The 14,486-nt window shown below is 41.4% G+C and overlaps 1 protein-coding gene across 2 annotated transcripts in view; it reads left to right on the forward strand.

The window, feature by feature from the left end:
* The window catches only part of DCC (DCC netrin 1 receptor), a 928,337-nt gene that overhangs the window by 641,450 nt on the left and 272,401 nt on the right, over nucleotides 1-14,486 (forward strand). For both annotated transcript variants that reach the window (XM_037902678.2, XM_043547198.1), the window contains exon 9: nucleotides 10,191-10,345. In XM_037902678.2, coding sequence (XP_037758606.1) covers nucleotides 10,191-10,345 — 155 coding nt within the window. The remainder of the gene's footprint in view (nucleotides 1-10,190; nucleotides 10,346-14,486) is intronic.

The raw sequence follows: 14,486 nt of genomic DNA on the forward strand, positions 1-14,486 counted from the left end.
GAGACATACAATTCTCCCTCAAGTAGTTCAGTCACAAATGTAATTAATGCATTCTTTTTTTAACGAGCATCATCAGCATGGAAGGATGTCCTCTGGAATGGTGGCCCAAGCATGAAGGGGCATACGATGGTGTAGCATATCTGGCATGTAAATACCTTGCAATGCCAGCTACAAAAGTGCCATGCAAACACCCATTCTCACTTTCAGGTGACATTGTAAATAAGAAGCAGGCAGCAGTATCTCCCGTAAATTTAAACAAACTTGTTCATCTTAGCGATTGGCTGAAGAAGAAGTAGGACTGAGTGGACTTGTAGGCACTAAAGTTTTACATTGTTTTGTTTTTGAGTGCAGTTATGCAACAAAAAAATCTACATTTGTAGGTTACACTTTCACAATAAAGAGATTGTACTACAGTACTTGTATGAGGTGAATTGAAAAAATACTATTTCTTTCATTTATCATTTTTACAGTGCAAAGATTTGTAATAAAAATAATAATATAAAGAGAGCACTGTACACTTTTTATTCTGTGTTATAATAGAAATCAATATATTTGAAAATGTAGAAAAACATCCATAAATATTTAATAAATTTCAATTGGTATTCTATTGTTTAACAATGTGATTAATCATGATTAATTTTTTTAGTTAAGCGCGTGAGTTAACTGAGATTAATCAACAGCCCCAGTTCAAACCTCTTCCCAAGTGAGATAAGCTTACCAAAAAGAGACACTTTTAGACTGATAAGAAGGTAATGATACTGAGATAGCTGTATCTATGTAACCTGTAAAACTTTTCCATGTAGACATATATACCCATTTACAAAAGTTACTTTGTCACTTAGGAGCCTACCTAGATTGTGAGCAGCTTGTACAGTGCCTGTTCTGTGACTGGGGCTCCTATGAGCTACAATAATACAAATAGTAAATACTATTACTACTATGTCTTACTGAAAATCAATGGGACTGTGGGCTTGTCGAAACTTACCGGGGATCGACAGGTGGCGATCCATGCATCGGCAGTCGATTTAGCAGGTCTAGTGAAGACCCGCTAAATCGACCGCAGATCACTCTGCTGTCAACTCCTGTACTCTACCAGATGGAGAAGAGTAAGGGGGTCGATGGGAGAGCATTTCCCGTCGACATCGCATAGTGTGGTCCGCACGGTAAGTAGATCTAAGTTACGTTGACTTGAATTACATTATTCACGTAACTAAGTGGTTCTCAAACTTTTGTACTGGTGACCCCTTTCAGATAGTAAGCCTCCGAGTGTGACCCCCCGCTTATAAATTAAAAACACTTTTCAATATATTTAACATGATTATAAATGCTGGAGGCAAAGCGGGGTTTGGGGTGGAGGCTGACAGCTTGTTATTACTCCCCATGAATAACCTCGTGACCCCCTGAGGGGTCCCGACCCCCAATTTGAGAACCCCTGACGTAACTGAAATTGCATAGCTTAGATTGACTTTTCCATGTAGTGTAGACAATGCCTTAGACTCCCAAGTCACTTATGTGCTTTCGAAAAATTTACTCAAAGTCTTTAAAATTAGTAATGGACTCAAGATGCAAAAACTAGCTCTAGATCCAGCTCTTTAATTCCCCAAAACTCAGGAGCATTTGAACACAGGCTTTAGGTCTGGCATAGTATATAGATTGCAAGGTCTTTTGAGCAGGGCTCTGTTTGTTCTGTGCACTGTGTAGCACATTTTTTCCCTGTGAAAATTCACTCCTAATAATAGGGAGTTAGATTCAATATTCAGATCCACACCCTGGTTCAGATTTCAAGTATTCCCCCAAACACTGGGGCTGTTGGCATGATTCAGGCTGAACTGTTTTTAAAACCTGCCCCCAGATTGGACTTTTATTCAGTTCTCTTTCCTGATCTAATTTAAACATGCAGGATTTGCTCGCTGGCCATTTGTTTGCATTCCCTCTTCTTTTCATCTTTAATCTTCCATCCCCCACCCACACCCCATCTCTGTCTTTGTCAGGCTGACCCTGGACAAGTGTGGGCATTGATTCATGCAGGCATTTGATCTTTGTGTGGTTTTACATTAGTCACCACAAGGACAGACCCACTGTTTGCTTTTGGCAATTTGTTCATGATCTAATGCAGTGGTCTCCAAAGTGGGGTGCGCTCCTGGACCGCTGAGTCTTCGGCGGCAGGCTCTCCCTGCTCCGCCTTCGGCGGCAGCTCTTCTTTTTTATTTTTTTTGCTTCCCTAGAGCTGGCCCTGAGGGTGCGCGATCCAAAAAGTTTGGAGACCACTGATCTGATGCATGCTATTATGAGAAAAAAATTACATTCTGTTCTAATATCACCTCAGAATATGTCTAGTTAACCGTGCACAGTATTCACAGAATTCAGTCTTCCCAGTGGAGAATAAAAAGAGGAATGCTGTATTTATACTGTAATATATATTCCTGTCCAACATTTTCAGCTAGACATGGGCCCAAGAAGCAAAGTCCAGGTTTAGATTCTAACCCTTCAAATTCTGATTGTGTTTGGATCTGGTATTTTGGTTTGTGCCCATCTTTCTTCTTAGTTACTATTAATAAATCTCAGTTTTTTCTCTGATAAATGAAATTAAGGCCCTGATTTTGCAAAGAGATTGATACTTTTGGAGACAACAGGACTCCCCTTGATGTAAAGGTCCACATATGGAAGATCAGGGCCTACATTAATATTATAAAGGACCAAGGCATTGATTTGTTTTTCTTTTTGGTCACAAATTAACAGGTGCAAAATCTTAAAGCCAGAAAGGCCATCAGATCATCATCTAGTCTGACCTGTGTAATACAGGCTATAGAATTTCACTCAGCTACCCCTGTACTGACTAACACATATCTCCCAGAAAGATTTTCATCCTAAAGTTTTTAAAAATTATTCCCAGAGGCACTGTTCATGTTTGTTGTTTTCCTGTTATAATCCAGGTCTTTCTGCTACTTCCCAGGAGTGAAGATAGTGGGAGGTACCAAAAAAACTTAAGGTGCTAAAACCTTATTAAATTAATAATATGCATTTCACAGCAAGGAACATTAACATGACTCTTCCACCTTGAAACAACTAATTAGGTGTTTGATACATTGTAAAAGCATTTGTTGCTCACCTAAGAGGTGTATGGGAACAATGTAATTGCATTATTAACCCTGATACACTTATGTAAGATGATCTACATTCACCTTTGGAAATTACATATTGTAGGCTCCATCTTATAAACAAGTGAATCACGTTAGAAACTGTTGTTTATTTTACACATGAATGTTGTGGTCTAGATTTTCAAAAACTGATTGTCTAAAGTTAAAGGCTCCTGATTTCAGTGGGAGCTGCTGGATCCTCCTCACTATCTGTGGTACTTCATATAGCCCACATTACCGTAGTATCTGAGCACCTCACAATTGTCAGTGTATTTATCCTCACAACACTCCTATGAGGTAAGGTAGTGCTATTATCCCCATTTTATATATGGAGAACTGAGGCAGAGAAAAACTAAGTGACTTGCCCAAGGTCATACAGGAAGGCTGTCACAGAGCAGGTACCTGAACCGAGGTCTCCCAAGTCCTAGCCTAGTGCCCTAATGGATGCTCATCCTTCTCATATGAAAATCAAATCACTTATGTAGGTGCCTAAGTAAGAATATAGGATTTGAAAGCATAAATCAGGAGTTCAGGATCCTGACACAGGGAAGAAAGGTAAGCAGCAGAATACGGACCCTGGACTTCAGGAAAGCAGACTTCGACTCCCTCAGGGAACTGATGGGTAGGATCCCCTGGGGGAATAACATGAAGGGGAAAGGAATCCAGGAGAGCTGGCAGTATTTCAAGGAATCCCTATTGAGGTTACAGGGACAAACCATCCCGATGTGTCGAAAGAATAGTAAATATGGCAGGCGACCAGCTTGGCTTAACGTTGAAATCCTTGTGGATCTTAAACAAAAAAAAGAAGCTTACAAGAAGTGGAAGATTGGACATATGACCAGGGAAGAGTATAAAAATGTTGCTCGGGCATGTAGGAATGAAATCAGGAGGGCCAAATCACACCTGGAGCTACAGCTAGCAAGAGATGTTAAGAGTAACAAGAAGGGTTTCTTCAGGTATTTTGGCAACAAGAAGAAAGCCAAGGAAAGTGTGGGCCCCTTACTGAATGAGGGAGGCAACCTAGTGACAGAGGATGTGGAAAAAGCTAATGTACTCAATGCTTTTTTTGCCTCTGTCTTCACGAACAAGGTCAGCTCCCAGACTGCTGCACTGGGCATCACAGCATGGGGAGTAGGTGGCCAGCCCTCTGTGGAGAAAGAGGTGGTTAGGGACTATTTAGAAAAGCTGGACGTGCACAAGTCCATGGGACCGGACGCGTTGCATCCGAGAGTGCTAAAGGAATTGGCGGCTGTGATTGCAGAGCCATTGGCCATTATCTTTGAAAACTCGTGGCGAACGGGGGAAGTCCCGGATGACTGGAAAAAGGCTAATGCAGTGCCAATCTTTAAAAAAGGGAAGAAGGAGGATCCTGGGAACTACAGGCCAGTCAGCCTCACCTCAGTCCCCGGAAAAATCATGGAGCAGGTCCTCAAGGAATCAATCCTGAAGCACTTAGAGGAGAAGAAAGTGATCAGGAACAGTCAGCATGGATTCACCAAGGGAAGGTCATACCTGACTAATCTAATCACCTTCTATGATGAGATTACTGGTTCTGTGGATGAAGGGAAAACAGTGGATGTATTGTTTCTTGACTTTAGCAAAGCTTTTGACACGGTCTCCCACAGTATTCTTGTCAGCAAGTTAAAGAAGTATGGGCTGGATGAATGCACTATAAGGTGGGTAGAAAGTTGTCTAGATTGTCAGACTCAATGGGTAGTGATCAATGGCTCCATGTCTAGTTGGCAGCCGGTATCAAGTGGAGTGCCCCAAGGGTCAGTCCTGGGGCCGGTTTTGTTCAATATCTTCATAAATGATCTGGAGGATGGTGTGGATTGCATTCTCAGCAAATTTGCGGATGATACTAAACTAGGAAGAGTGGTAGATACGCTGGAGGGCAGGGATAGGATACAGAGGGACCTAGACAAATTGGAGGATTGGGCCAAAAGAAATCTGATGAGGTTCAACAAGGATAAGTGCAGAGTCCTGCACTTAGGACGGAAGAACCCAATGCACCGCTACAGACTAGGGACTGAATGGCTAGGCAGCAGTTCTGCGGAAAAGAACCTAGGGGTGACAGTGGACAAGAAGCTGGATATGAGTCAACAGTGTGCCCTTGTTGCCAAGAAGGCCAATGGCATTTTGGGATGTATAAGTAGGGGCATAGCCAGCAGATTGAGGGACGTGATCATTCCCCTCTATTCGACATTGGTGAGGCCTCATCTGGAGTACTGTGTCCAGTTTTGGGCCCCGCACTACAAGAAGGATGTGGGAAAATTGGAGAGAGTCCAGTGAAGGGCAACAAAAATGATTAGGGGTCTGGAACACATGACTTATGAGGGGAGGCTGAGGGAACTGGGATTGTTTAGTCTGCAGAAGAGAAGAATGAGGGGGGATTTGATAGCTGCTTTCAACTACCTGAGAGGTGGTTCCAAAGAGGATGGTTCTAGACTATTCTCAGTGGTAGAAGAGGACAGGACAAGGAGTAATGGTCTCAAGTTGCAGTGGGGGAGGTTTAGGTTGGATATTAGGAAAAACTTTTTCACTAGGAGGGTGGTGAAACACTGGAATGCGTTACCTAGGGAGGTGGTAGAATCTCCTTCCTTAGAGGTTTTTAAGGTCAGGCTTGACAAAGCCCTGGCTGGGATGATTTAATTGGGGATTGGTCCTGCTGTGAGCAGGGGGTTGGACTAGATGACCTCCTGAGGTCCCTTCCAACCCTGATATTCTATGATTCTATGATTCTAATTTAGAACACCGGTTTTTGAACATCTATCTATCTGTCTGTCTAGCTATCTTATGGCTTTATACTACTGCCCATCACCATAGTATTGGGTTGCCTCCCATGTGAACTTGAAAGCAAGTATAAAGTCCCGAATGGATTTAATGAATCTCAGCCCTTCTTTATTTGTTATTTTTCGCATGTTAAATCCTGAGGTCCTTGCTTGGGTTATTACTCAGTCCTTACTCAGTCAAGTTTGGAAAATTTACTTTTGCTATGGTACATTTCTTATTTTTTGAAGTTAGGAGAAAGTGGGGGAAGCATAAAAGCACTCCTTAGATTTTATAAAACAATACATCAGCTAGTCTCAGGTCATTAATCTGGGATATAAGACATATAGGAAAATTATGTGTTGCAGTTGCAAAAAGAACATTTCTAGACTCAGATGTCAGGTTTCTAATTCTTTATTTGGAAGACATCCTCAATACGACAGCTGGAAACCCCCCAAAATAGGAATTAGACAAATAATGGAACCTGCCATAGTATAATACTGTCCATCTTTTCTAGCATATAAAGAGGGAAGTATTGGTTAGTATAGAGCAAGCTAGCCAGGAACGGGAACACCTTAGACTGTGGTTTTTCAAAGAGCCTAAGGGAGTTAGACACCCAAATACCACTGAAATTCAATGGAGGATGAGTACCTAAATCTCTGAGGTGCCTTTGAAAGTCCTAACCAGAATCACTATCTGCGTATTGATCACTTGTTCTGACAAGCCTAATTCTGAATGGATTAAGATGTGAACAGTAGCCTGAGATGTAGGTCTGAGAAACAAAATAGTTATAAATCCCACCCTGGTCTGTGTCCAGTGGGCCTGATTCTTCATTGTTTTGCAGAGGACAAAATGCTACTATGTCAGCATTTTCACGCACGCCATTGGTAGCATTTTGCACCCAATTTGCACAGACTACACAAGTTGTAAAGCAGCAGAGATTCAGACCCTTTAAGCCTAAAGTGTAGATTTGATACACTTAGGGGAAATAACGGTACTCAGCAGGCAAAATAGGCTCTTCAGTTCCTTGACTGGAGTTCTACATAACAGGGAAAGAAAATTCAAGTATTTCCTTTGCATATTACTTGGAATAGATTTGCTGCAGAAGTGCTGGACGCTGTGTATCATCCCTAATGTGCTGTGTATCGTCCCTAATGTGTGTAAGATGGACATCACTGCAGGTAGCGTTGCCACAGATGAAGATAACCAGATATATAAAAGCAAATACACACATCAAAAGTTCTAGAGGAGCTGCTGAACTTAAGAGAAGTTTCATTTTTTGAGATTTAGGTGAATAGAATTTCCCATTTTTGCTTCATTTCTGTTTTCCTTTTATCACTTCCTACCTACTGTTTTGTGCGTTGAAGGGCCTCTTCTGTTACTTATTTATCTCAACAAAAAAGTGGTTCTCATAGGCAATAGCAATACGTGTCTGGCCATCCCACAGCTCACTGAAGTTATTTTTTTCCTTCATTTCTTACTGTTGTGAATTCCCACATTGCAAAGAATTAATGTAAAGGTTGTTATGGGCTAGATTCTGCATTGACATGAATCTCTTGCTACCTCACTGACTTCAGCGGAGTTGCACTCAGGGTCAATGAGCCTGGAATATGGCTTATTTTGGTTTTGAGTTCAACAGATTCCATTTCCCAAAAGAAGGGAGTAGCTTGGTTCTGGATTCCACCAGAATAATAATAGAAATTGGAGATGGAAGAGACCAGGGGTGAAGAGGGTTTGGGTTGGTCAAGCACAGATCTACTTCCTCTGCTAAAAGCAAAGGGAGAGCTCCCCTCCTCTTCCCATTTTGGAGGAGCAGCACTACTCCACAACTCTCTGGCCCATGTAACAGGAAATCGACCTGTTGCTTTTTATCTGCTTGCACCATTAGAAGAGACCTATGGTCCCCACTATCTCCTATGTAGGACTTTGCTGGTTTGCTCCGTAGACTATATTCACCAGTGCTTTGTCTAATCCACCAGTGCTTTGTCTGAATGAAGCAGAGCAAGGACTTGAACCTGGGCCCCCCCAAGTGCTCTAATCTAGAGAGAGAGACTGACACTGTAGCCTGGTGGTTAGGAAAGTAGTGTTGACATAGTCCTGCAAAAGTAGAAGAAAAAGTGATCACTGATAAAGTTTGCAGATGACAGGGGGTCTGGATCGCTTGATAAATCCGGCACAAGCAATAATATGTGTTTTAATAAGACTAAGTGTAAATGTATACATCTAGGAACACAGAATGTAGGCCATGCTTTCAGATGGGGGACTCTATCCTGGGAAGCAGTCAGTCTGAAAAAGATTTGGGGGTCATAGTGGACAATCAGCTGAACTTGAACTCCCACTGTAATGCTGTGGCCAAAAGAGCTAATGCAATGCTGAGATGCATAAACAGGAATCTTGAATAGGAGTAGAGAAGTTATTTTACCTCTGTATTTGGCACTAGTGCAACTGTTGCTGCAATAGTGTGTTCGGTTCTGGTGCTCACAATTCAGGAAGGATGTTCATATATTGTAAAGGGTTCAGAGAAAACCCATAAGAATTATTAGAGCATTAGAAAACCTGCCTTATGGTGATAGACTCAAAGAGCTCCGTTTATTTGGCATAACAAAGAAAAGATTAAGGGATCACTTGATTACAGTCTGTAAGTATCTACATGGGGAACAAGAAATCTTCAGTCTATCAGAGAAAGGTACAATAGAATACAGTGGCTGGAAGTTGAAGTTAGACAAATTCAGATTGTAAATAAGGTGTAAATTTTGACAATGTGGGTAATTAACCATTGGAACAATGTAGCAAAGGTCATGGTGGAATCTCCATCAATGACTTCGTTTAAATCAAGATTGGATGTTTTCCTAAAAGATCTGCTGTAGAAATTATTCTGGGGAAGTTCTGTGGCCTGGCCTATGCAGAGGGTCAGCGTAGATGATCACTATGGTTCCTTCTGGCCTCAGAATCTGTGAAGGTGAGGTTCTAGGGAGCCCAAACACCAAGCCTGAACCTACTAAGCCTTCACTGTTTCTCAAAATCAGAAGAGTCTATCCCTCTGTGGCTTTCAAGCCACAGTCTAGCATAGGGAAGTATGGAGGAGCACTGCCCTCAGAGGCACTGGGCCTGGAGTATTCCCAATGCCTCTAAGAATGCAGGGTGTTTCCACACAGCTGTGGTCACAGCAGTTCCTTTCTCAAGGTGTAACATGCTCTCCTGATGCTGCCTTCTGTCTATTGATCAGTAGGAAAGGACAATGAAACAATGGCTTCCTCCTGCCCTATTTAGGGAGTCCAGTGCCACCAACAGACACACCCTTAGTCTTTATGTACTTAGAGGCCAGGATCAGTAACCTGGCTAGAATCTGAGAAGATGTGCGAAGGAAGAAGAACTCTTTTTATTCTCTCTCCCAGCTTTGGGTACATGCACAAGACCAGCCATAGTCTTATCTTATGGGACTGAGGCTAAAATCCTTATTCAGTTCGTAAACAGGCCACAGTCCCAGATACTTTTTGCAATATATCGCCCTTAATCTGTGTGCTCAACTGCTGTTGACAGCCATGGGAATTGCACATATGTATCAGAGACTGTTTGTCTTCCTAGGATATGAGAACACCACTTGATAATCTCTGTGCTATTTTTGCCAAGACGCTAAAAGAGCTAAGTGGGGCAGAGCGCAAACTTTACAAATTTGCCTTTTTTTCAGACCTTTGTAATGGAGACGGAATCAATCAAATGGATACACTTCATCTCTGTGTGATCTCTTTGCATTAGCTACAGTAACTGACACCACTGAACACAGCACTGCTAGCTGGATGGTGGTATACTTTTGTCCCCATTGTCATCAAGAAGGCACATCTGTTAGCGGCACTGACAAAACAATTTGTAGAACATCAGAACCTGTTTTTCTGTCATTAGCCCAGTGTTTATGATCCAGTACACATCTCACCGTCAAGATCACAGATGTTTCTGTTTATTGAATAGCTATTTGTTTCCCATCAGTTTCCATTTCCTATTGTATTAAGGCAGGGAAGGAACCAGAAGATTGTGTTGCTTATTAAGTGTTTATAATAGAACATTTCTGAGGTTCTTGTAGTTCTTGCAGCATTTATCTTGGGTCCCGTTGCATGAGTTAATTTGTAATGTAATGCTTCAGGCACCTAAAAGAAACTCTATAGCCCAAAGTCAGAGTTAAAAGAATTAGCGACACTTTGCTAGCTTGCCAAGTATTATTAAATAAGTATTGCTTGGAAGGCTATGTTAATTTTAAAGTTATTTTGCTGTGCTAATGTCTTTACTTAGGGAACGGGCACAGAACACAACACAGTCTGAGACACTTCAGCTTACAGTGGGAAATCTGAAACCAGAGGAGACCTACACGTTCCGAGTGGTGGCATACAATGAATGGGGACCAGGAGAGAGCTCGCAATCCATCAAGGTTGCCACGCAGCCTGAATGTAAGTATGCGGTATAATGGTGTTTCCAAGTTAGATAGAGTTAGTAATGATCTACTTCTGCAGCAGCTCTGCATTTGTCATGCTGAATTTCTTTAAGGTTTACAAATAATTCTTCATTATAAATATTAGTAACAGAGTCCATATGGATGGTCAAAATAAACTTCCCTCTATTTTCATTGTAATATAATATATGTTCTTACAATGTATTTTCAAAATATTTGATCTGATCAGTGAATTGTTTATTAGATTTGAACAGTACGGTATATTGTTAGTTGGTGTGTTGACTTTGTATTGTGTGTGTGTGTCTCTCTCTCTCACACACAGTATTTCTCGCACTTTACATACAGGGTGAAATACTAGTCCCCTTGAAGGGCATGGAAAATTTTCCAGTTGCTAGATGTTTAATCTATTCATGGTTAATTGGAAATATTTTTATTAGTCTTCAGTATATTTTAGAGCTTCTTTGCAGGGCCTTGTACTTTCTTCTCTGTTTTCTCCAGCTGCAAATATTTGCACACATGTTTCATCCTCAGAAGGAAGATAAACTTTCTTTAGTTCAGAGTATTCTGCAATATGTCAGGGTTGTCCCACTTAGCCAATCAGTGTCCCAGAGAAAGGGACCCAGGCTGGACCAATTTTTGATTTTCACAGCACCACCAATTGGTAGGTCAACTTTATTGTCAGAAGGGGAATCTTCTTTAGTTTGTAACACATTTTGCCTCAGTGGAAAGGGTTAAATGGGGTTTCCTGATTTACTGTTGCAAGTGACTTGTTGCCCATCTAAGTGAAGGAGATGGGCGTGGCTCTCTGTGGTGGGGGGAAATAGACTGAGGTCTTGGAGACAAGTCTCTTGAGATGCCAAGATTCTTGAGAAGGCTTAGCTGGATTTTATACTGGTTAATTCTGCGTTCCTTTTGTGAATAAAATCAAATCCAGGAAAGGGCTACCTTCAGCCCAACTACAACACGTGTGGAATGTCTTTGGAATGGACTGGAGAAACCACATGTACACACTGGGTGTGTTAATCAGGAGAGAAAACCAAGATACTCTCATTTGTGATCATTACGAACAAACAAACAACCCCTCTCTCACCCCACCACCACAGCACAAGTAGGGATGTTAGTGCAGGACCAATGCCAACTTGGGAAATTACATTCAGCTTCCCTAAAGTTCTCCTGTACTGCAGATTTGTTTGGGCAAAGTATTCTACATTTCCTGCCATGAAACTCTTTTGCAGTGCTGTTTTGTCTTGTTATTCCCCTGCTGTGGTCCACCAGAGGTGGCTGCATTTCAGCCCTGAGTGAGGAGAAATCAGGTTGAAAATCACTTTATAAATATGAAAAGCAATTTGATATCCTTTGATGCAAGGTGCTATGTAAATTAGCTATTATCATGTTATTTACTCCTTCACCTAACACAAGAAGTAGGGGTCACCCAATGAAATTAATAGGCATCAGATTTAAAACGAACACTTCTTCACACAATGCACAGTCAACCTGTGGAACTCTTTGCCAGGGGATGTTGTGAAGGCCAAAACTATAACAGGTTGAAAAAATATCTACATAAGTTCATGGAGGATAGATCCATCAATGGCTATTAGCCAGGATGGGCAGGGATGCGACTCCATGCTCTGAGTGTCCCTATCTTCTGCTTTCCAGAAGCCAGGAGTGGACAACAGGGGATGGATCACTTGATGATTGCCTGTTCTGTTCATTCCCTCTGGGGCACCTGGCACTGGCCACTGTCAGAAGACAGGATACTGGGCTAGATGGACCATTGGTCTGACCCAGTATGGCCATTTTTGTGTTCCTTTTAACCATTAATTTTTATATATATATATATATATTGCAATTTAAAAAATTACATTAATGTATTTATCAAGAAAGCACATTCATAAGAGATCCTTGCATAAACATGCACCAACACTTCCTAGTGTTGCTCTTAGTGTATGTGAAGCTCAAATAACATAGGGACTCCTACAGTATTTAATAGAATTTCTCTCCTATTCAGTAACTTGAAGGTTGCTCCAAAGTATCAGAATTTGATGCTTGGAGAAAATATCTTTTCCCATCATTATTTTTCCCCCCTTGACAAAATGATGTTATCATTTTGAAACAACTCTCTTCTGTGCTGGAATTCAGTCAGTATCTATGTTGCTGTCTCCTGGAACATGATGTAGCTATTGTACAATAAAATATACAGCTGCACTACAAATTGAATATCAAGATATCTGTGTTATTTGAAAATATCAGAAGTATTATGCAATCTAGCTTTGTTAAGAAATAAAAACCAAAGAAAAAGAACATCTGAAATGCATGTCTGTCAATGACTGTTTCTAAAAGTGCATACAGTTTCTCAGTAATCAGTTTAAGAGATCAACAAGCACAAGTTCCAGCTTTTGAAATAATCATCCAAAATATATGGGATGGATTTATATGAAGGTCTTTGTCTCCAGATTAAATCTTCCTTTGGACTAAACTCCAACCCCTTTTCCTCTGCTTTTGATGGTATATAATTTCACAACTGTATTATCAGTCAAGATTTAAATCCCTGCCCGCTTAAGTTGTCTAATCTTTTCATACCACATGTGGAGACTTTGTGAGTTATTATTTTGACTCTTCAAGATGCTATTAGAGCAGCCGAGCAGCAGAGAGTACAGAAATTGGTCTAGTTCTAGCTTGGAGGGTTGAGCTTTTCTGTGTTTTTTGAAGGTAGCCTCCCTGCTGGGGCACCAACTCCATTATCTTCACCACCGTTAGCTATTAAGACACGTGTCAGGGTTCCCTCCCCACTCTGAACTCTAGGGTACAGACATGGGGACCCGCATGAGAGATCCCCAAACTTATTTCTACCAGCTTAGGTTAAAAACACCCCAAGGCACAAATTTTCCCTTGTACCTTGGATTAGGTAGCGCTGCCACCACCAAGTGATTTAGACAAACTCAGGGAAAGGACCACTTGGAGTTCCTGCTCCCCCCTAATATTCCCCCACCCCCCTCACCCCCTTTTCTGGGGAGGCTTGAGAATAAACAAGATGAGCACAGACCAACCTTGGGGTTTTTTAAAAAAACTAAAAAAAAACCCAATCAGATTCTAAAAGAAATAGAACTTTATTATAAAGAAAAAAGGTAAAAGAAGCACCTCTGTAAAATTAGAATGGAAGATAATCTTACAGGGCAATCGGATTAAAAAACAAAGAGGATTTCCCTCTGGGCCAAACTTTAAAGTTACAAAAAGAAAACCAGGAATACACCTTCCTCTCAGCACAGAGAAAATCACAAGCCAAAACAAAAATAAGCTAACGCATTCCCTTGCTAGTACTTACTAATTCTAATGAAGTTGGATTGCTTGCTTCCTTGATCAGTGCCCAGCAAGCACACAAAACAGACAGACCAAAACCTTCCCACCCCCGCCCCCCAGATTTGAAAGTATCTTGTCCCCTTATTGGTCCTTTTGGTCAGGTGCCAGCCAGGTTGCCTGAGCTTCTTAACCCTTTACAGGTACAAGGATTTTGTGCCTCAGGCCAGGAGGGATTTTCTAGTACTGTATACAGGAAGGTTGTTACCCATCCCTTTATATTTATGACACATGCCTTTTAATAACCCTGTTTCTCTGTGATATGTGTATTGGAAGAGGTTAGAAAAAGAAAAGATTAATAGGGAGACGTGTCAATATACACTTAAATAATTTGATTGATTTACTGCTTAACTGTCGTGTAATTTGCAGCCTGTAAACATTGCCTTTGATCATCTGCAGTCTAATGGAATCCTTTTACTTTGCAATTACATTTAACCTTCCATGCAAGAGTCTTAAAGGGCTTGATAAGGAATAATTAATTAAGCCTTACTACATCCCTCTGAGGTAGGGAAGTATTATTATACCTACTTAACTGCAGCACAGAGGCCCATCTGTGTATCCATATGTTCATCCCCCCCCCTCCACACACACACACTGCGTGGTGCAGAAGGGAGCAAATCCACTGAAAAGCCAGTGATCCCACACAGGGAGGAAAAGTGGCTAAGTGGATGCCCCCATCCATGGAGCCCAGCCACTTTGCCCCCTCCACAAAATAGCCACATAGTCTGTTGACAATGGAAAAGTGGGTGAGCTCAATGTTTGGGAGGAGGGGCTGCATTACATGG

Source organism: Chelonia mydas, chromosome 5, assembly GCF_015237465.2.
Source record: "Chelonia mydas isolate rCheMyd1 chromosome 5, rCheMyd1.pri.v2, whole genome shotgun sequence".
Classification (NCBI taxonomy): Eukaryota; Metazoa; Chordata; order Testudines; family Cheloniidae; genus Chelonia; species Chelonia mydas.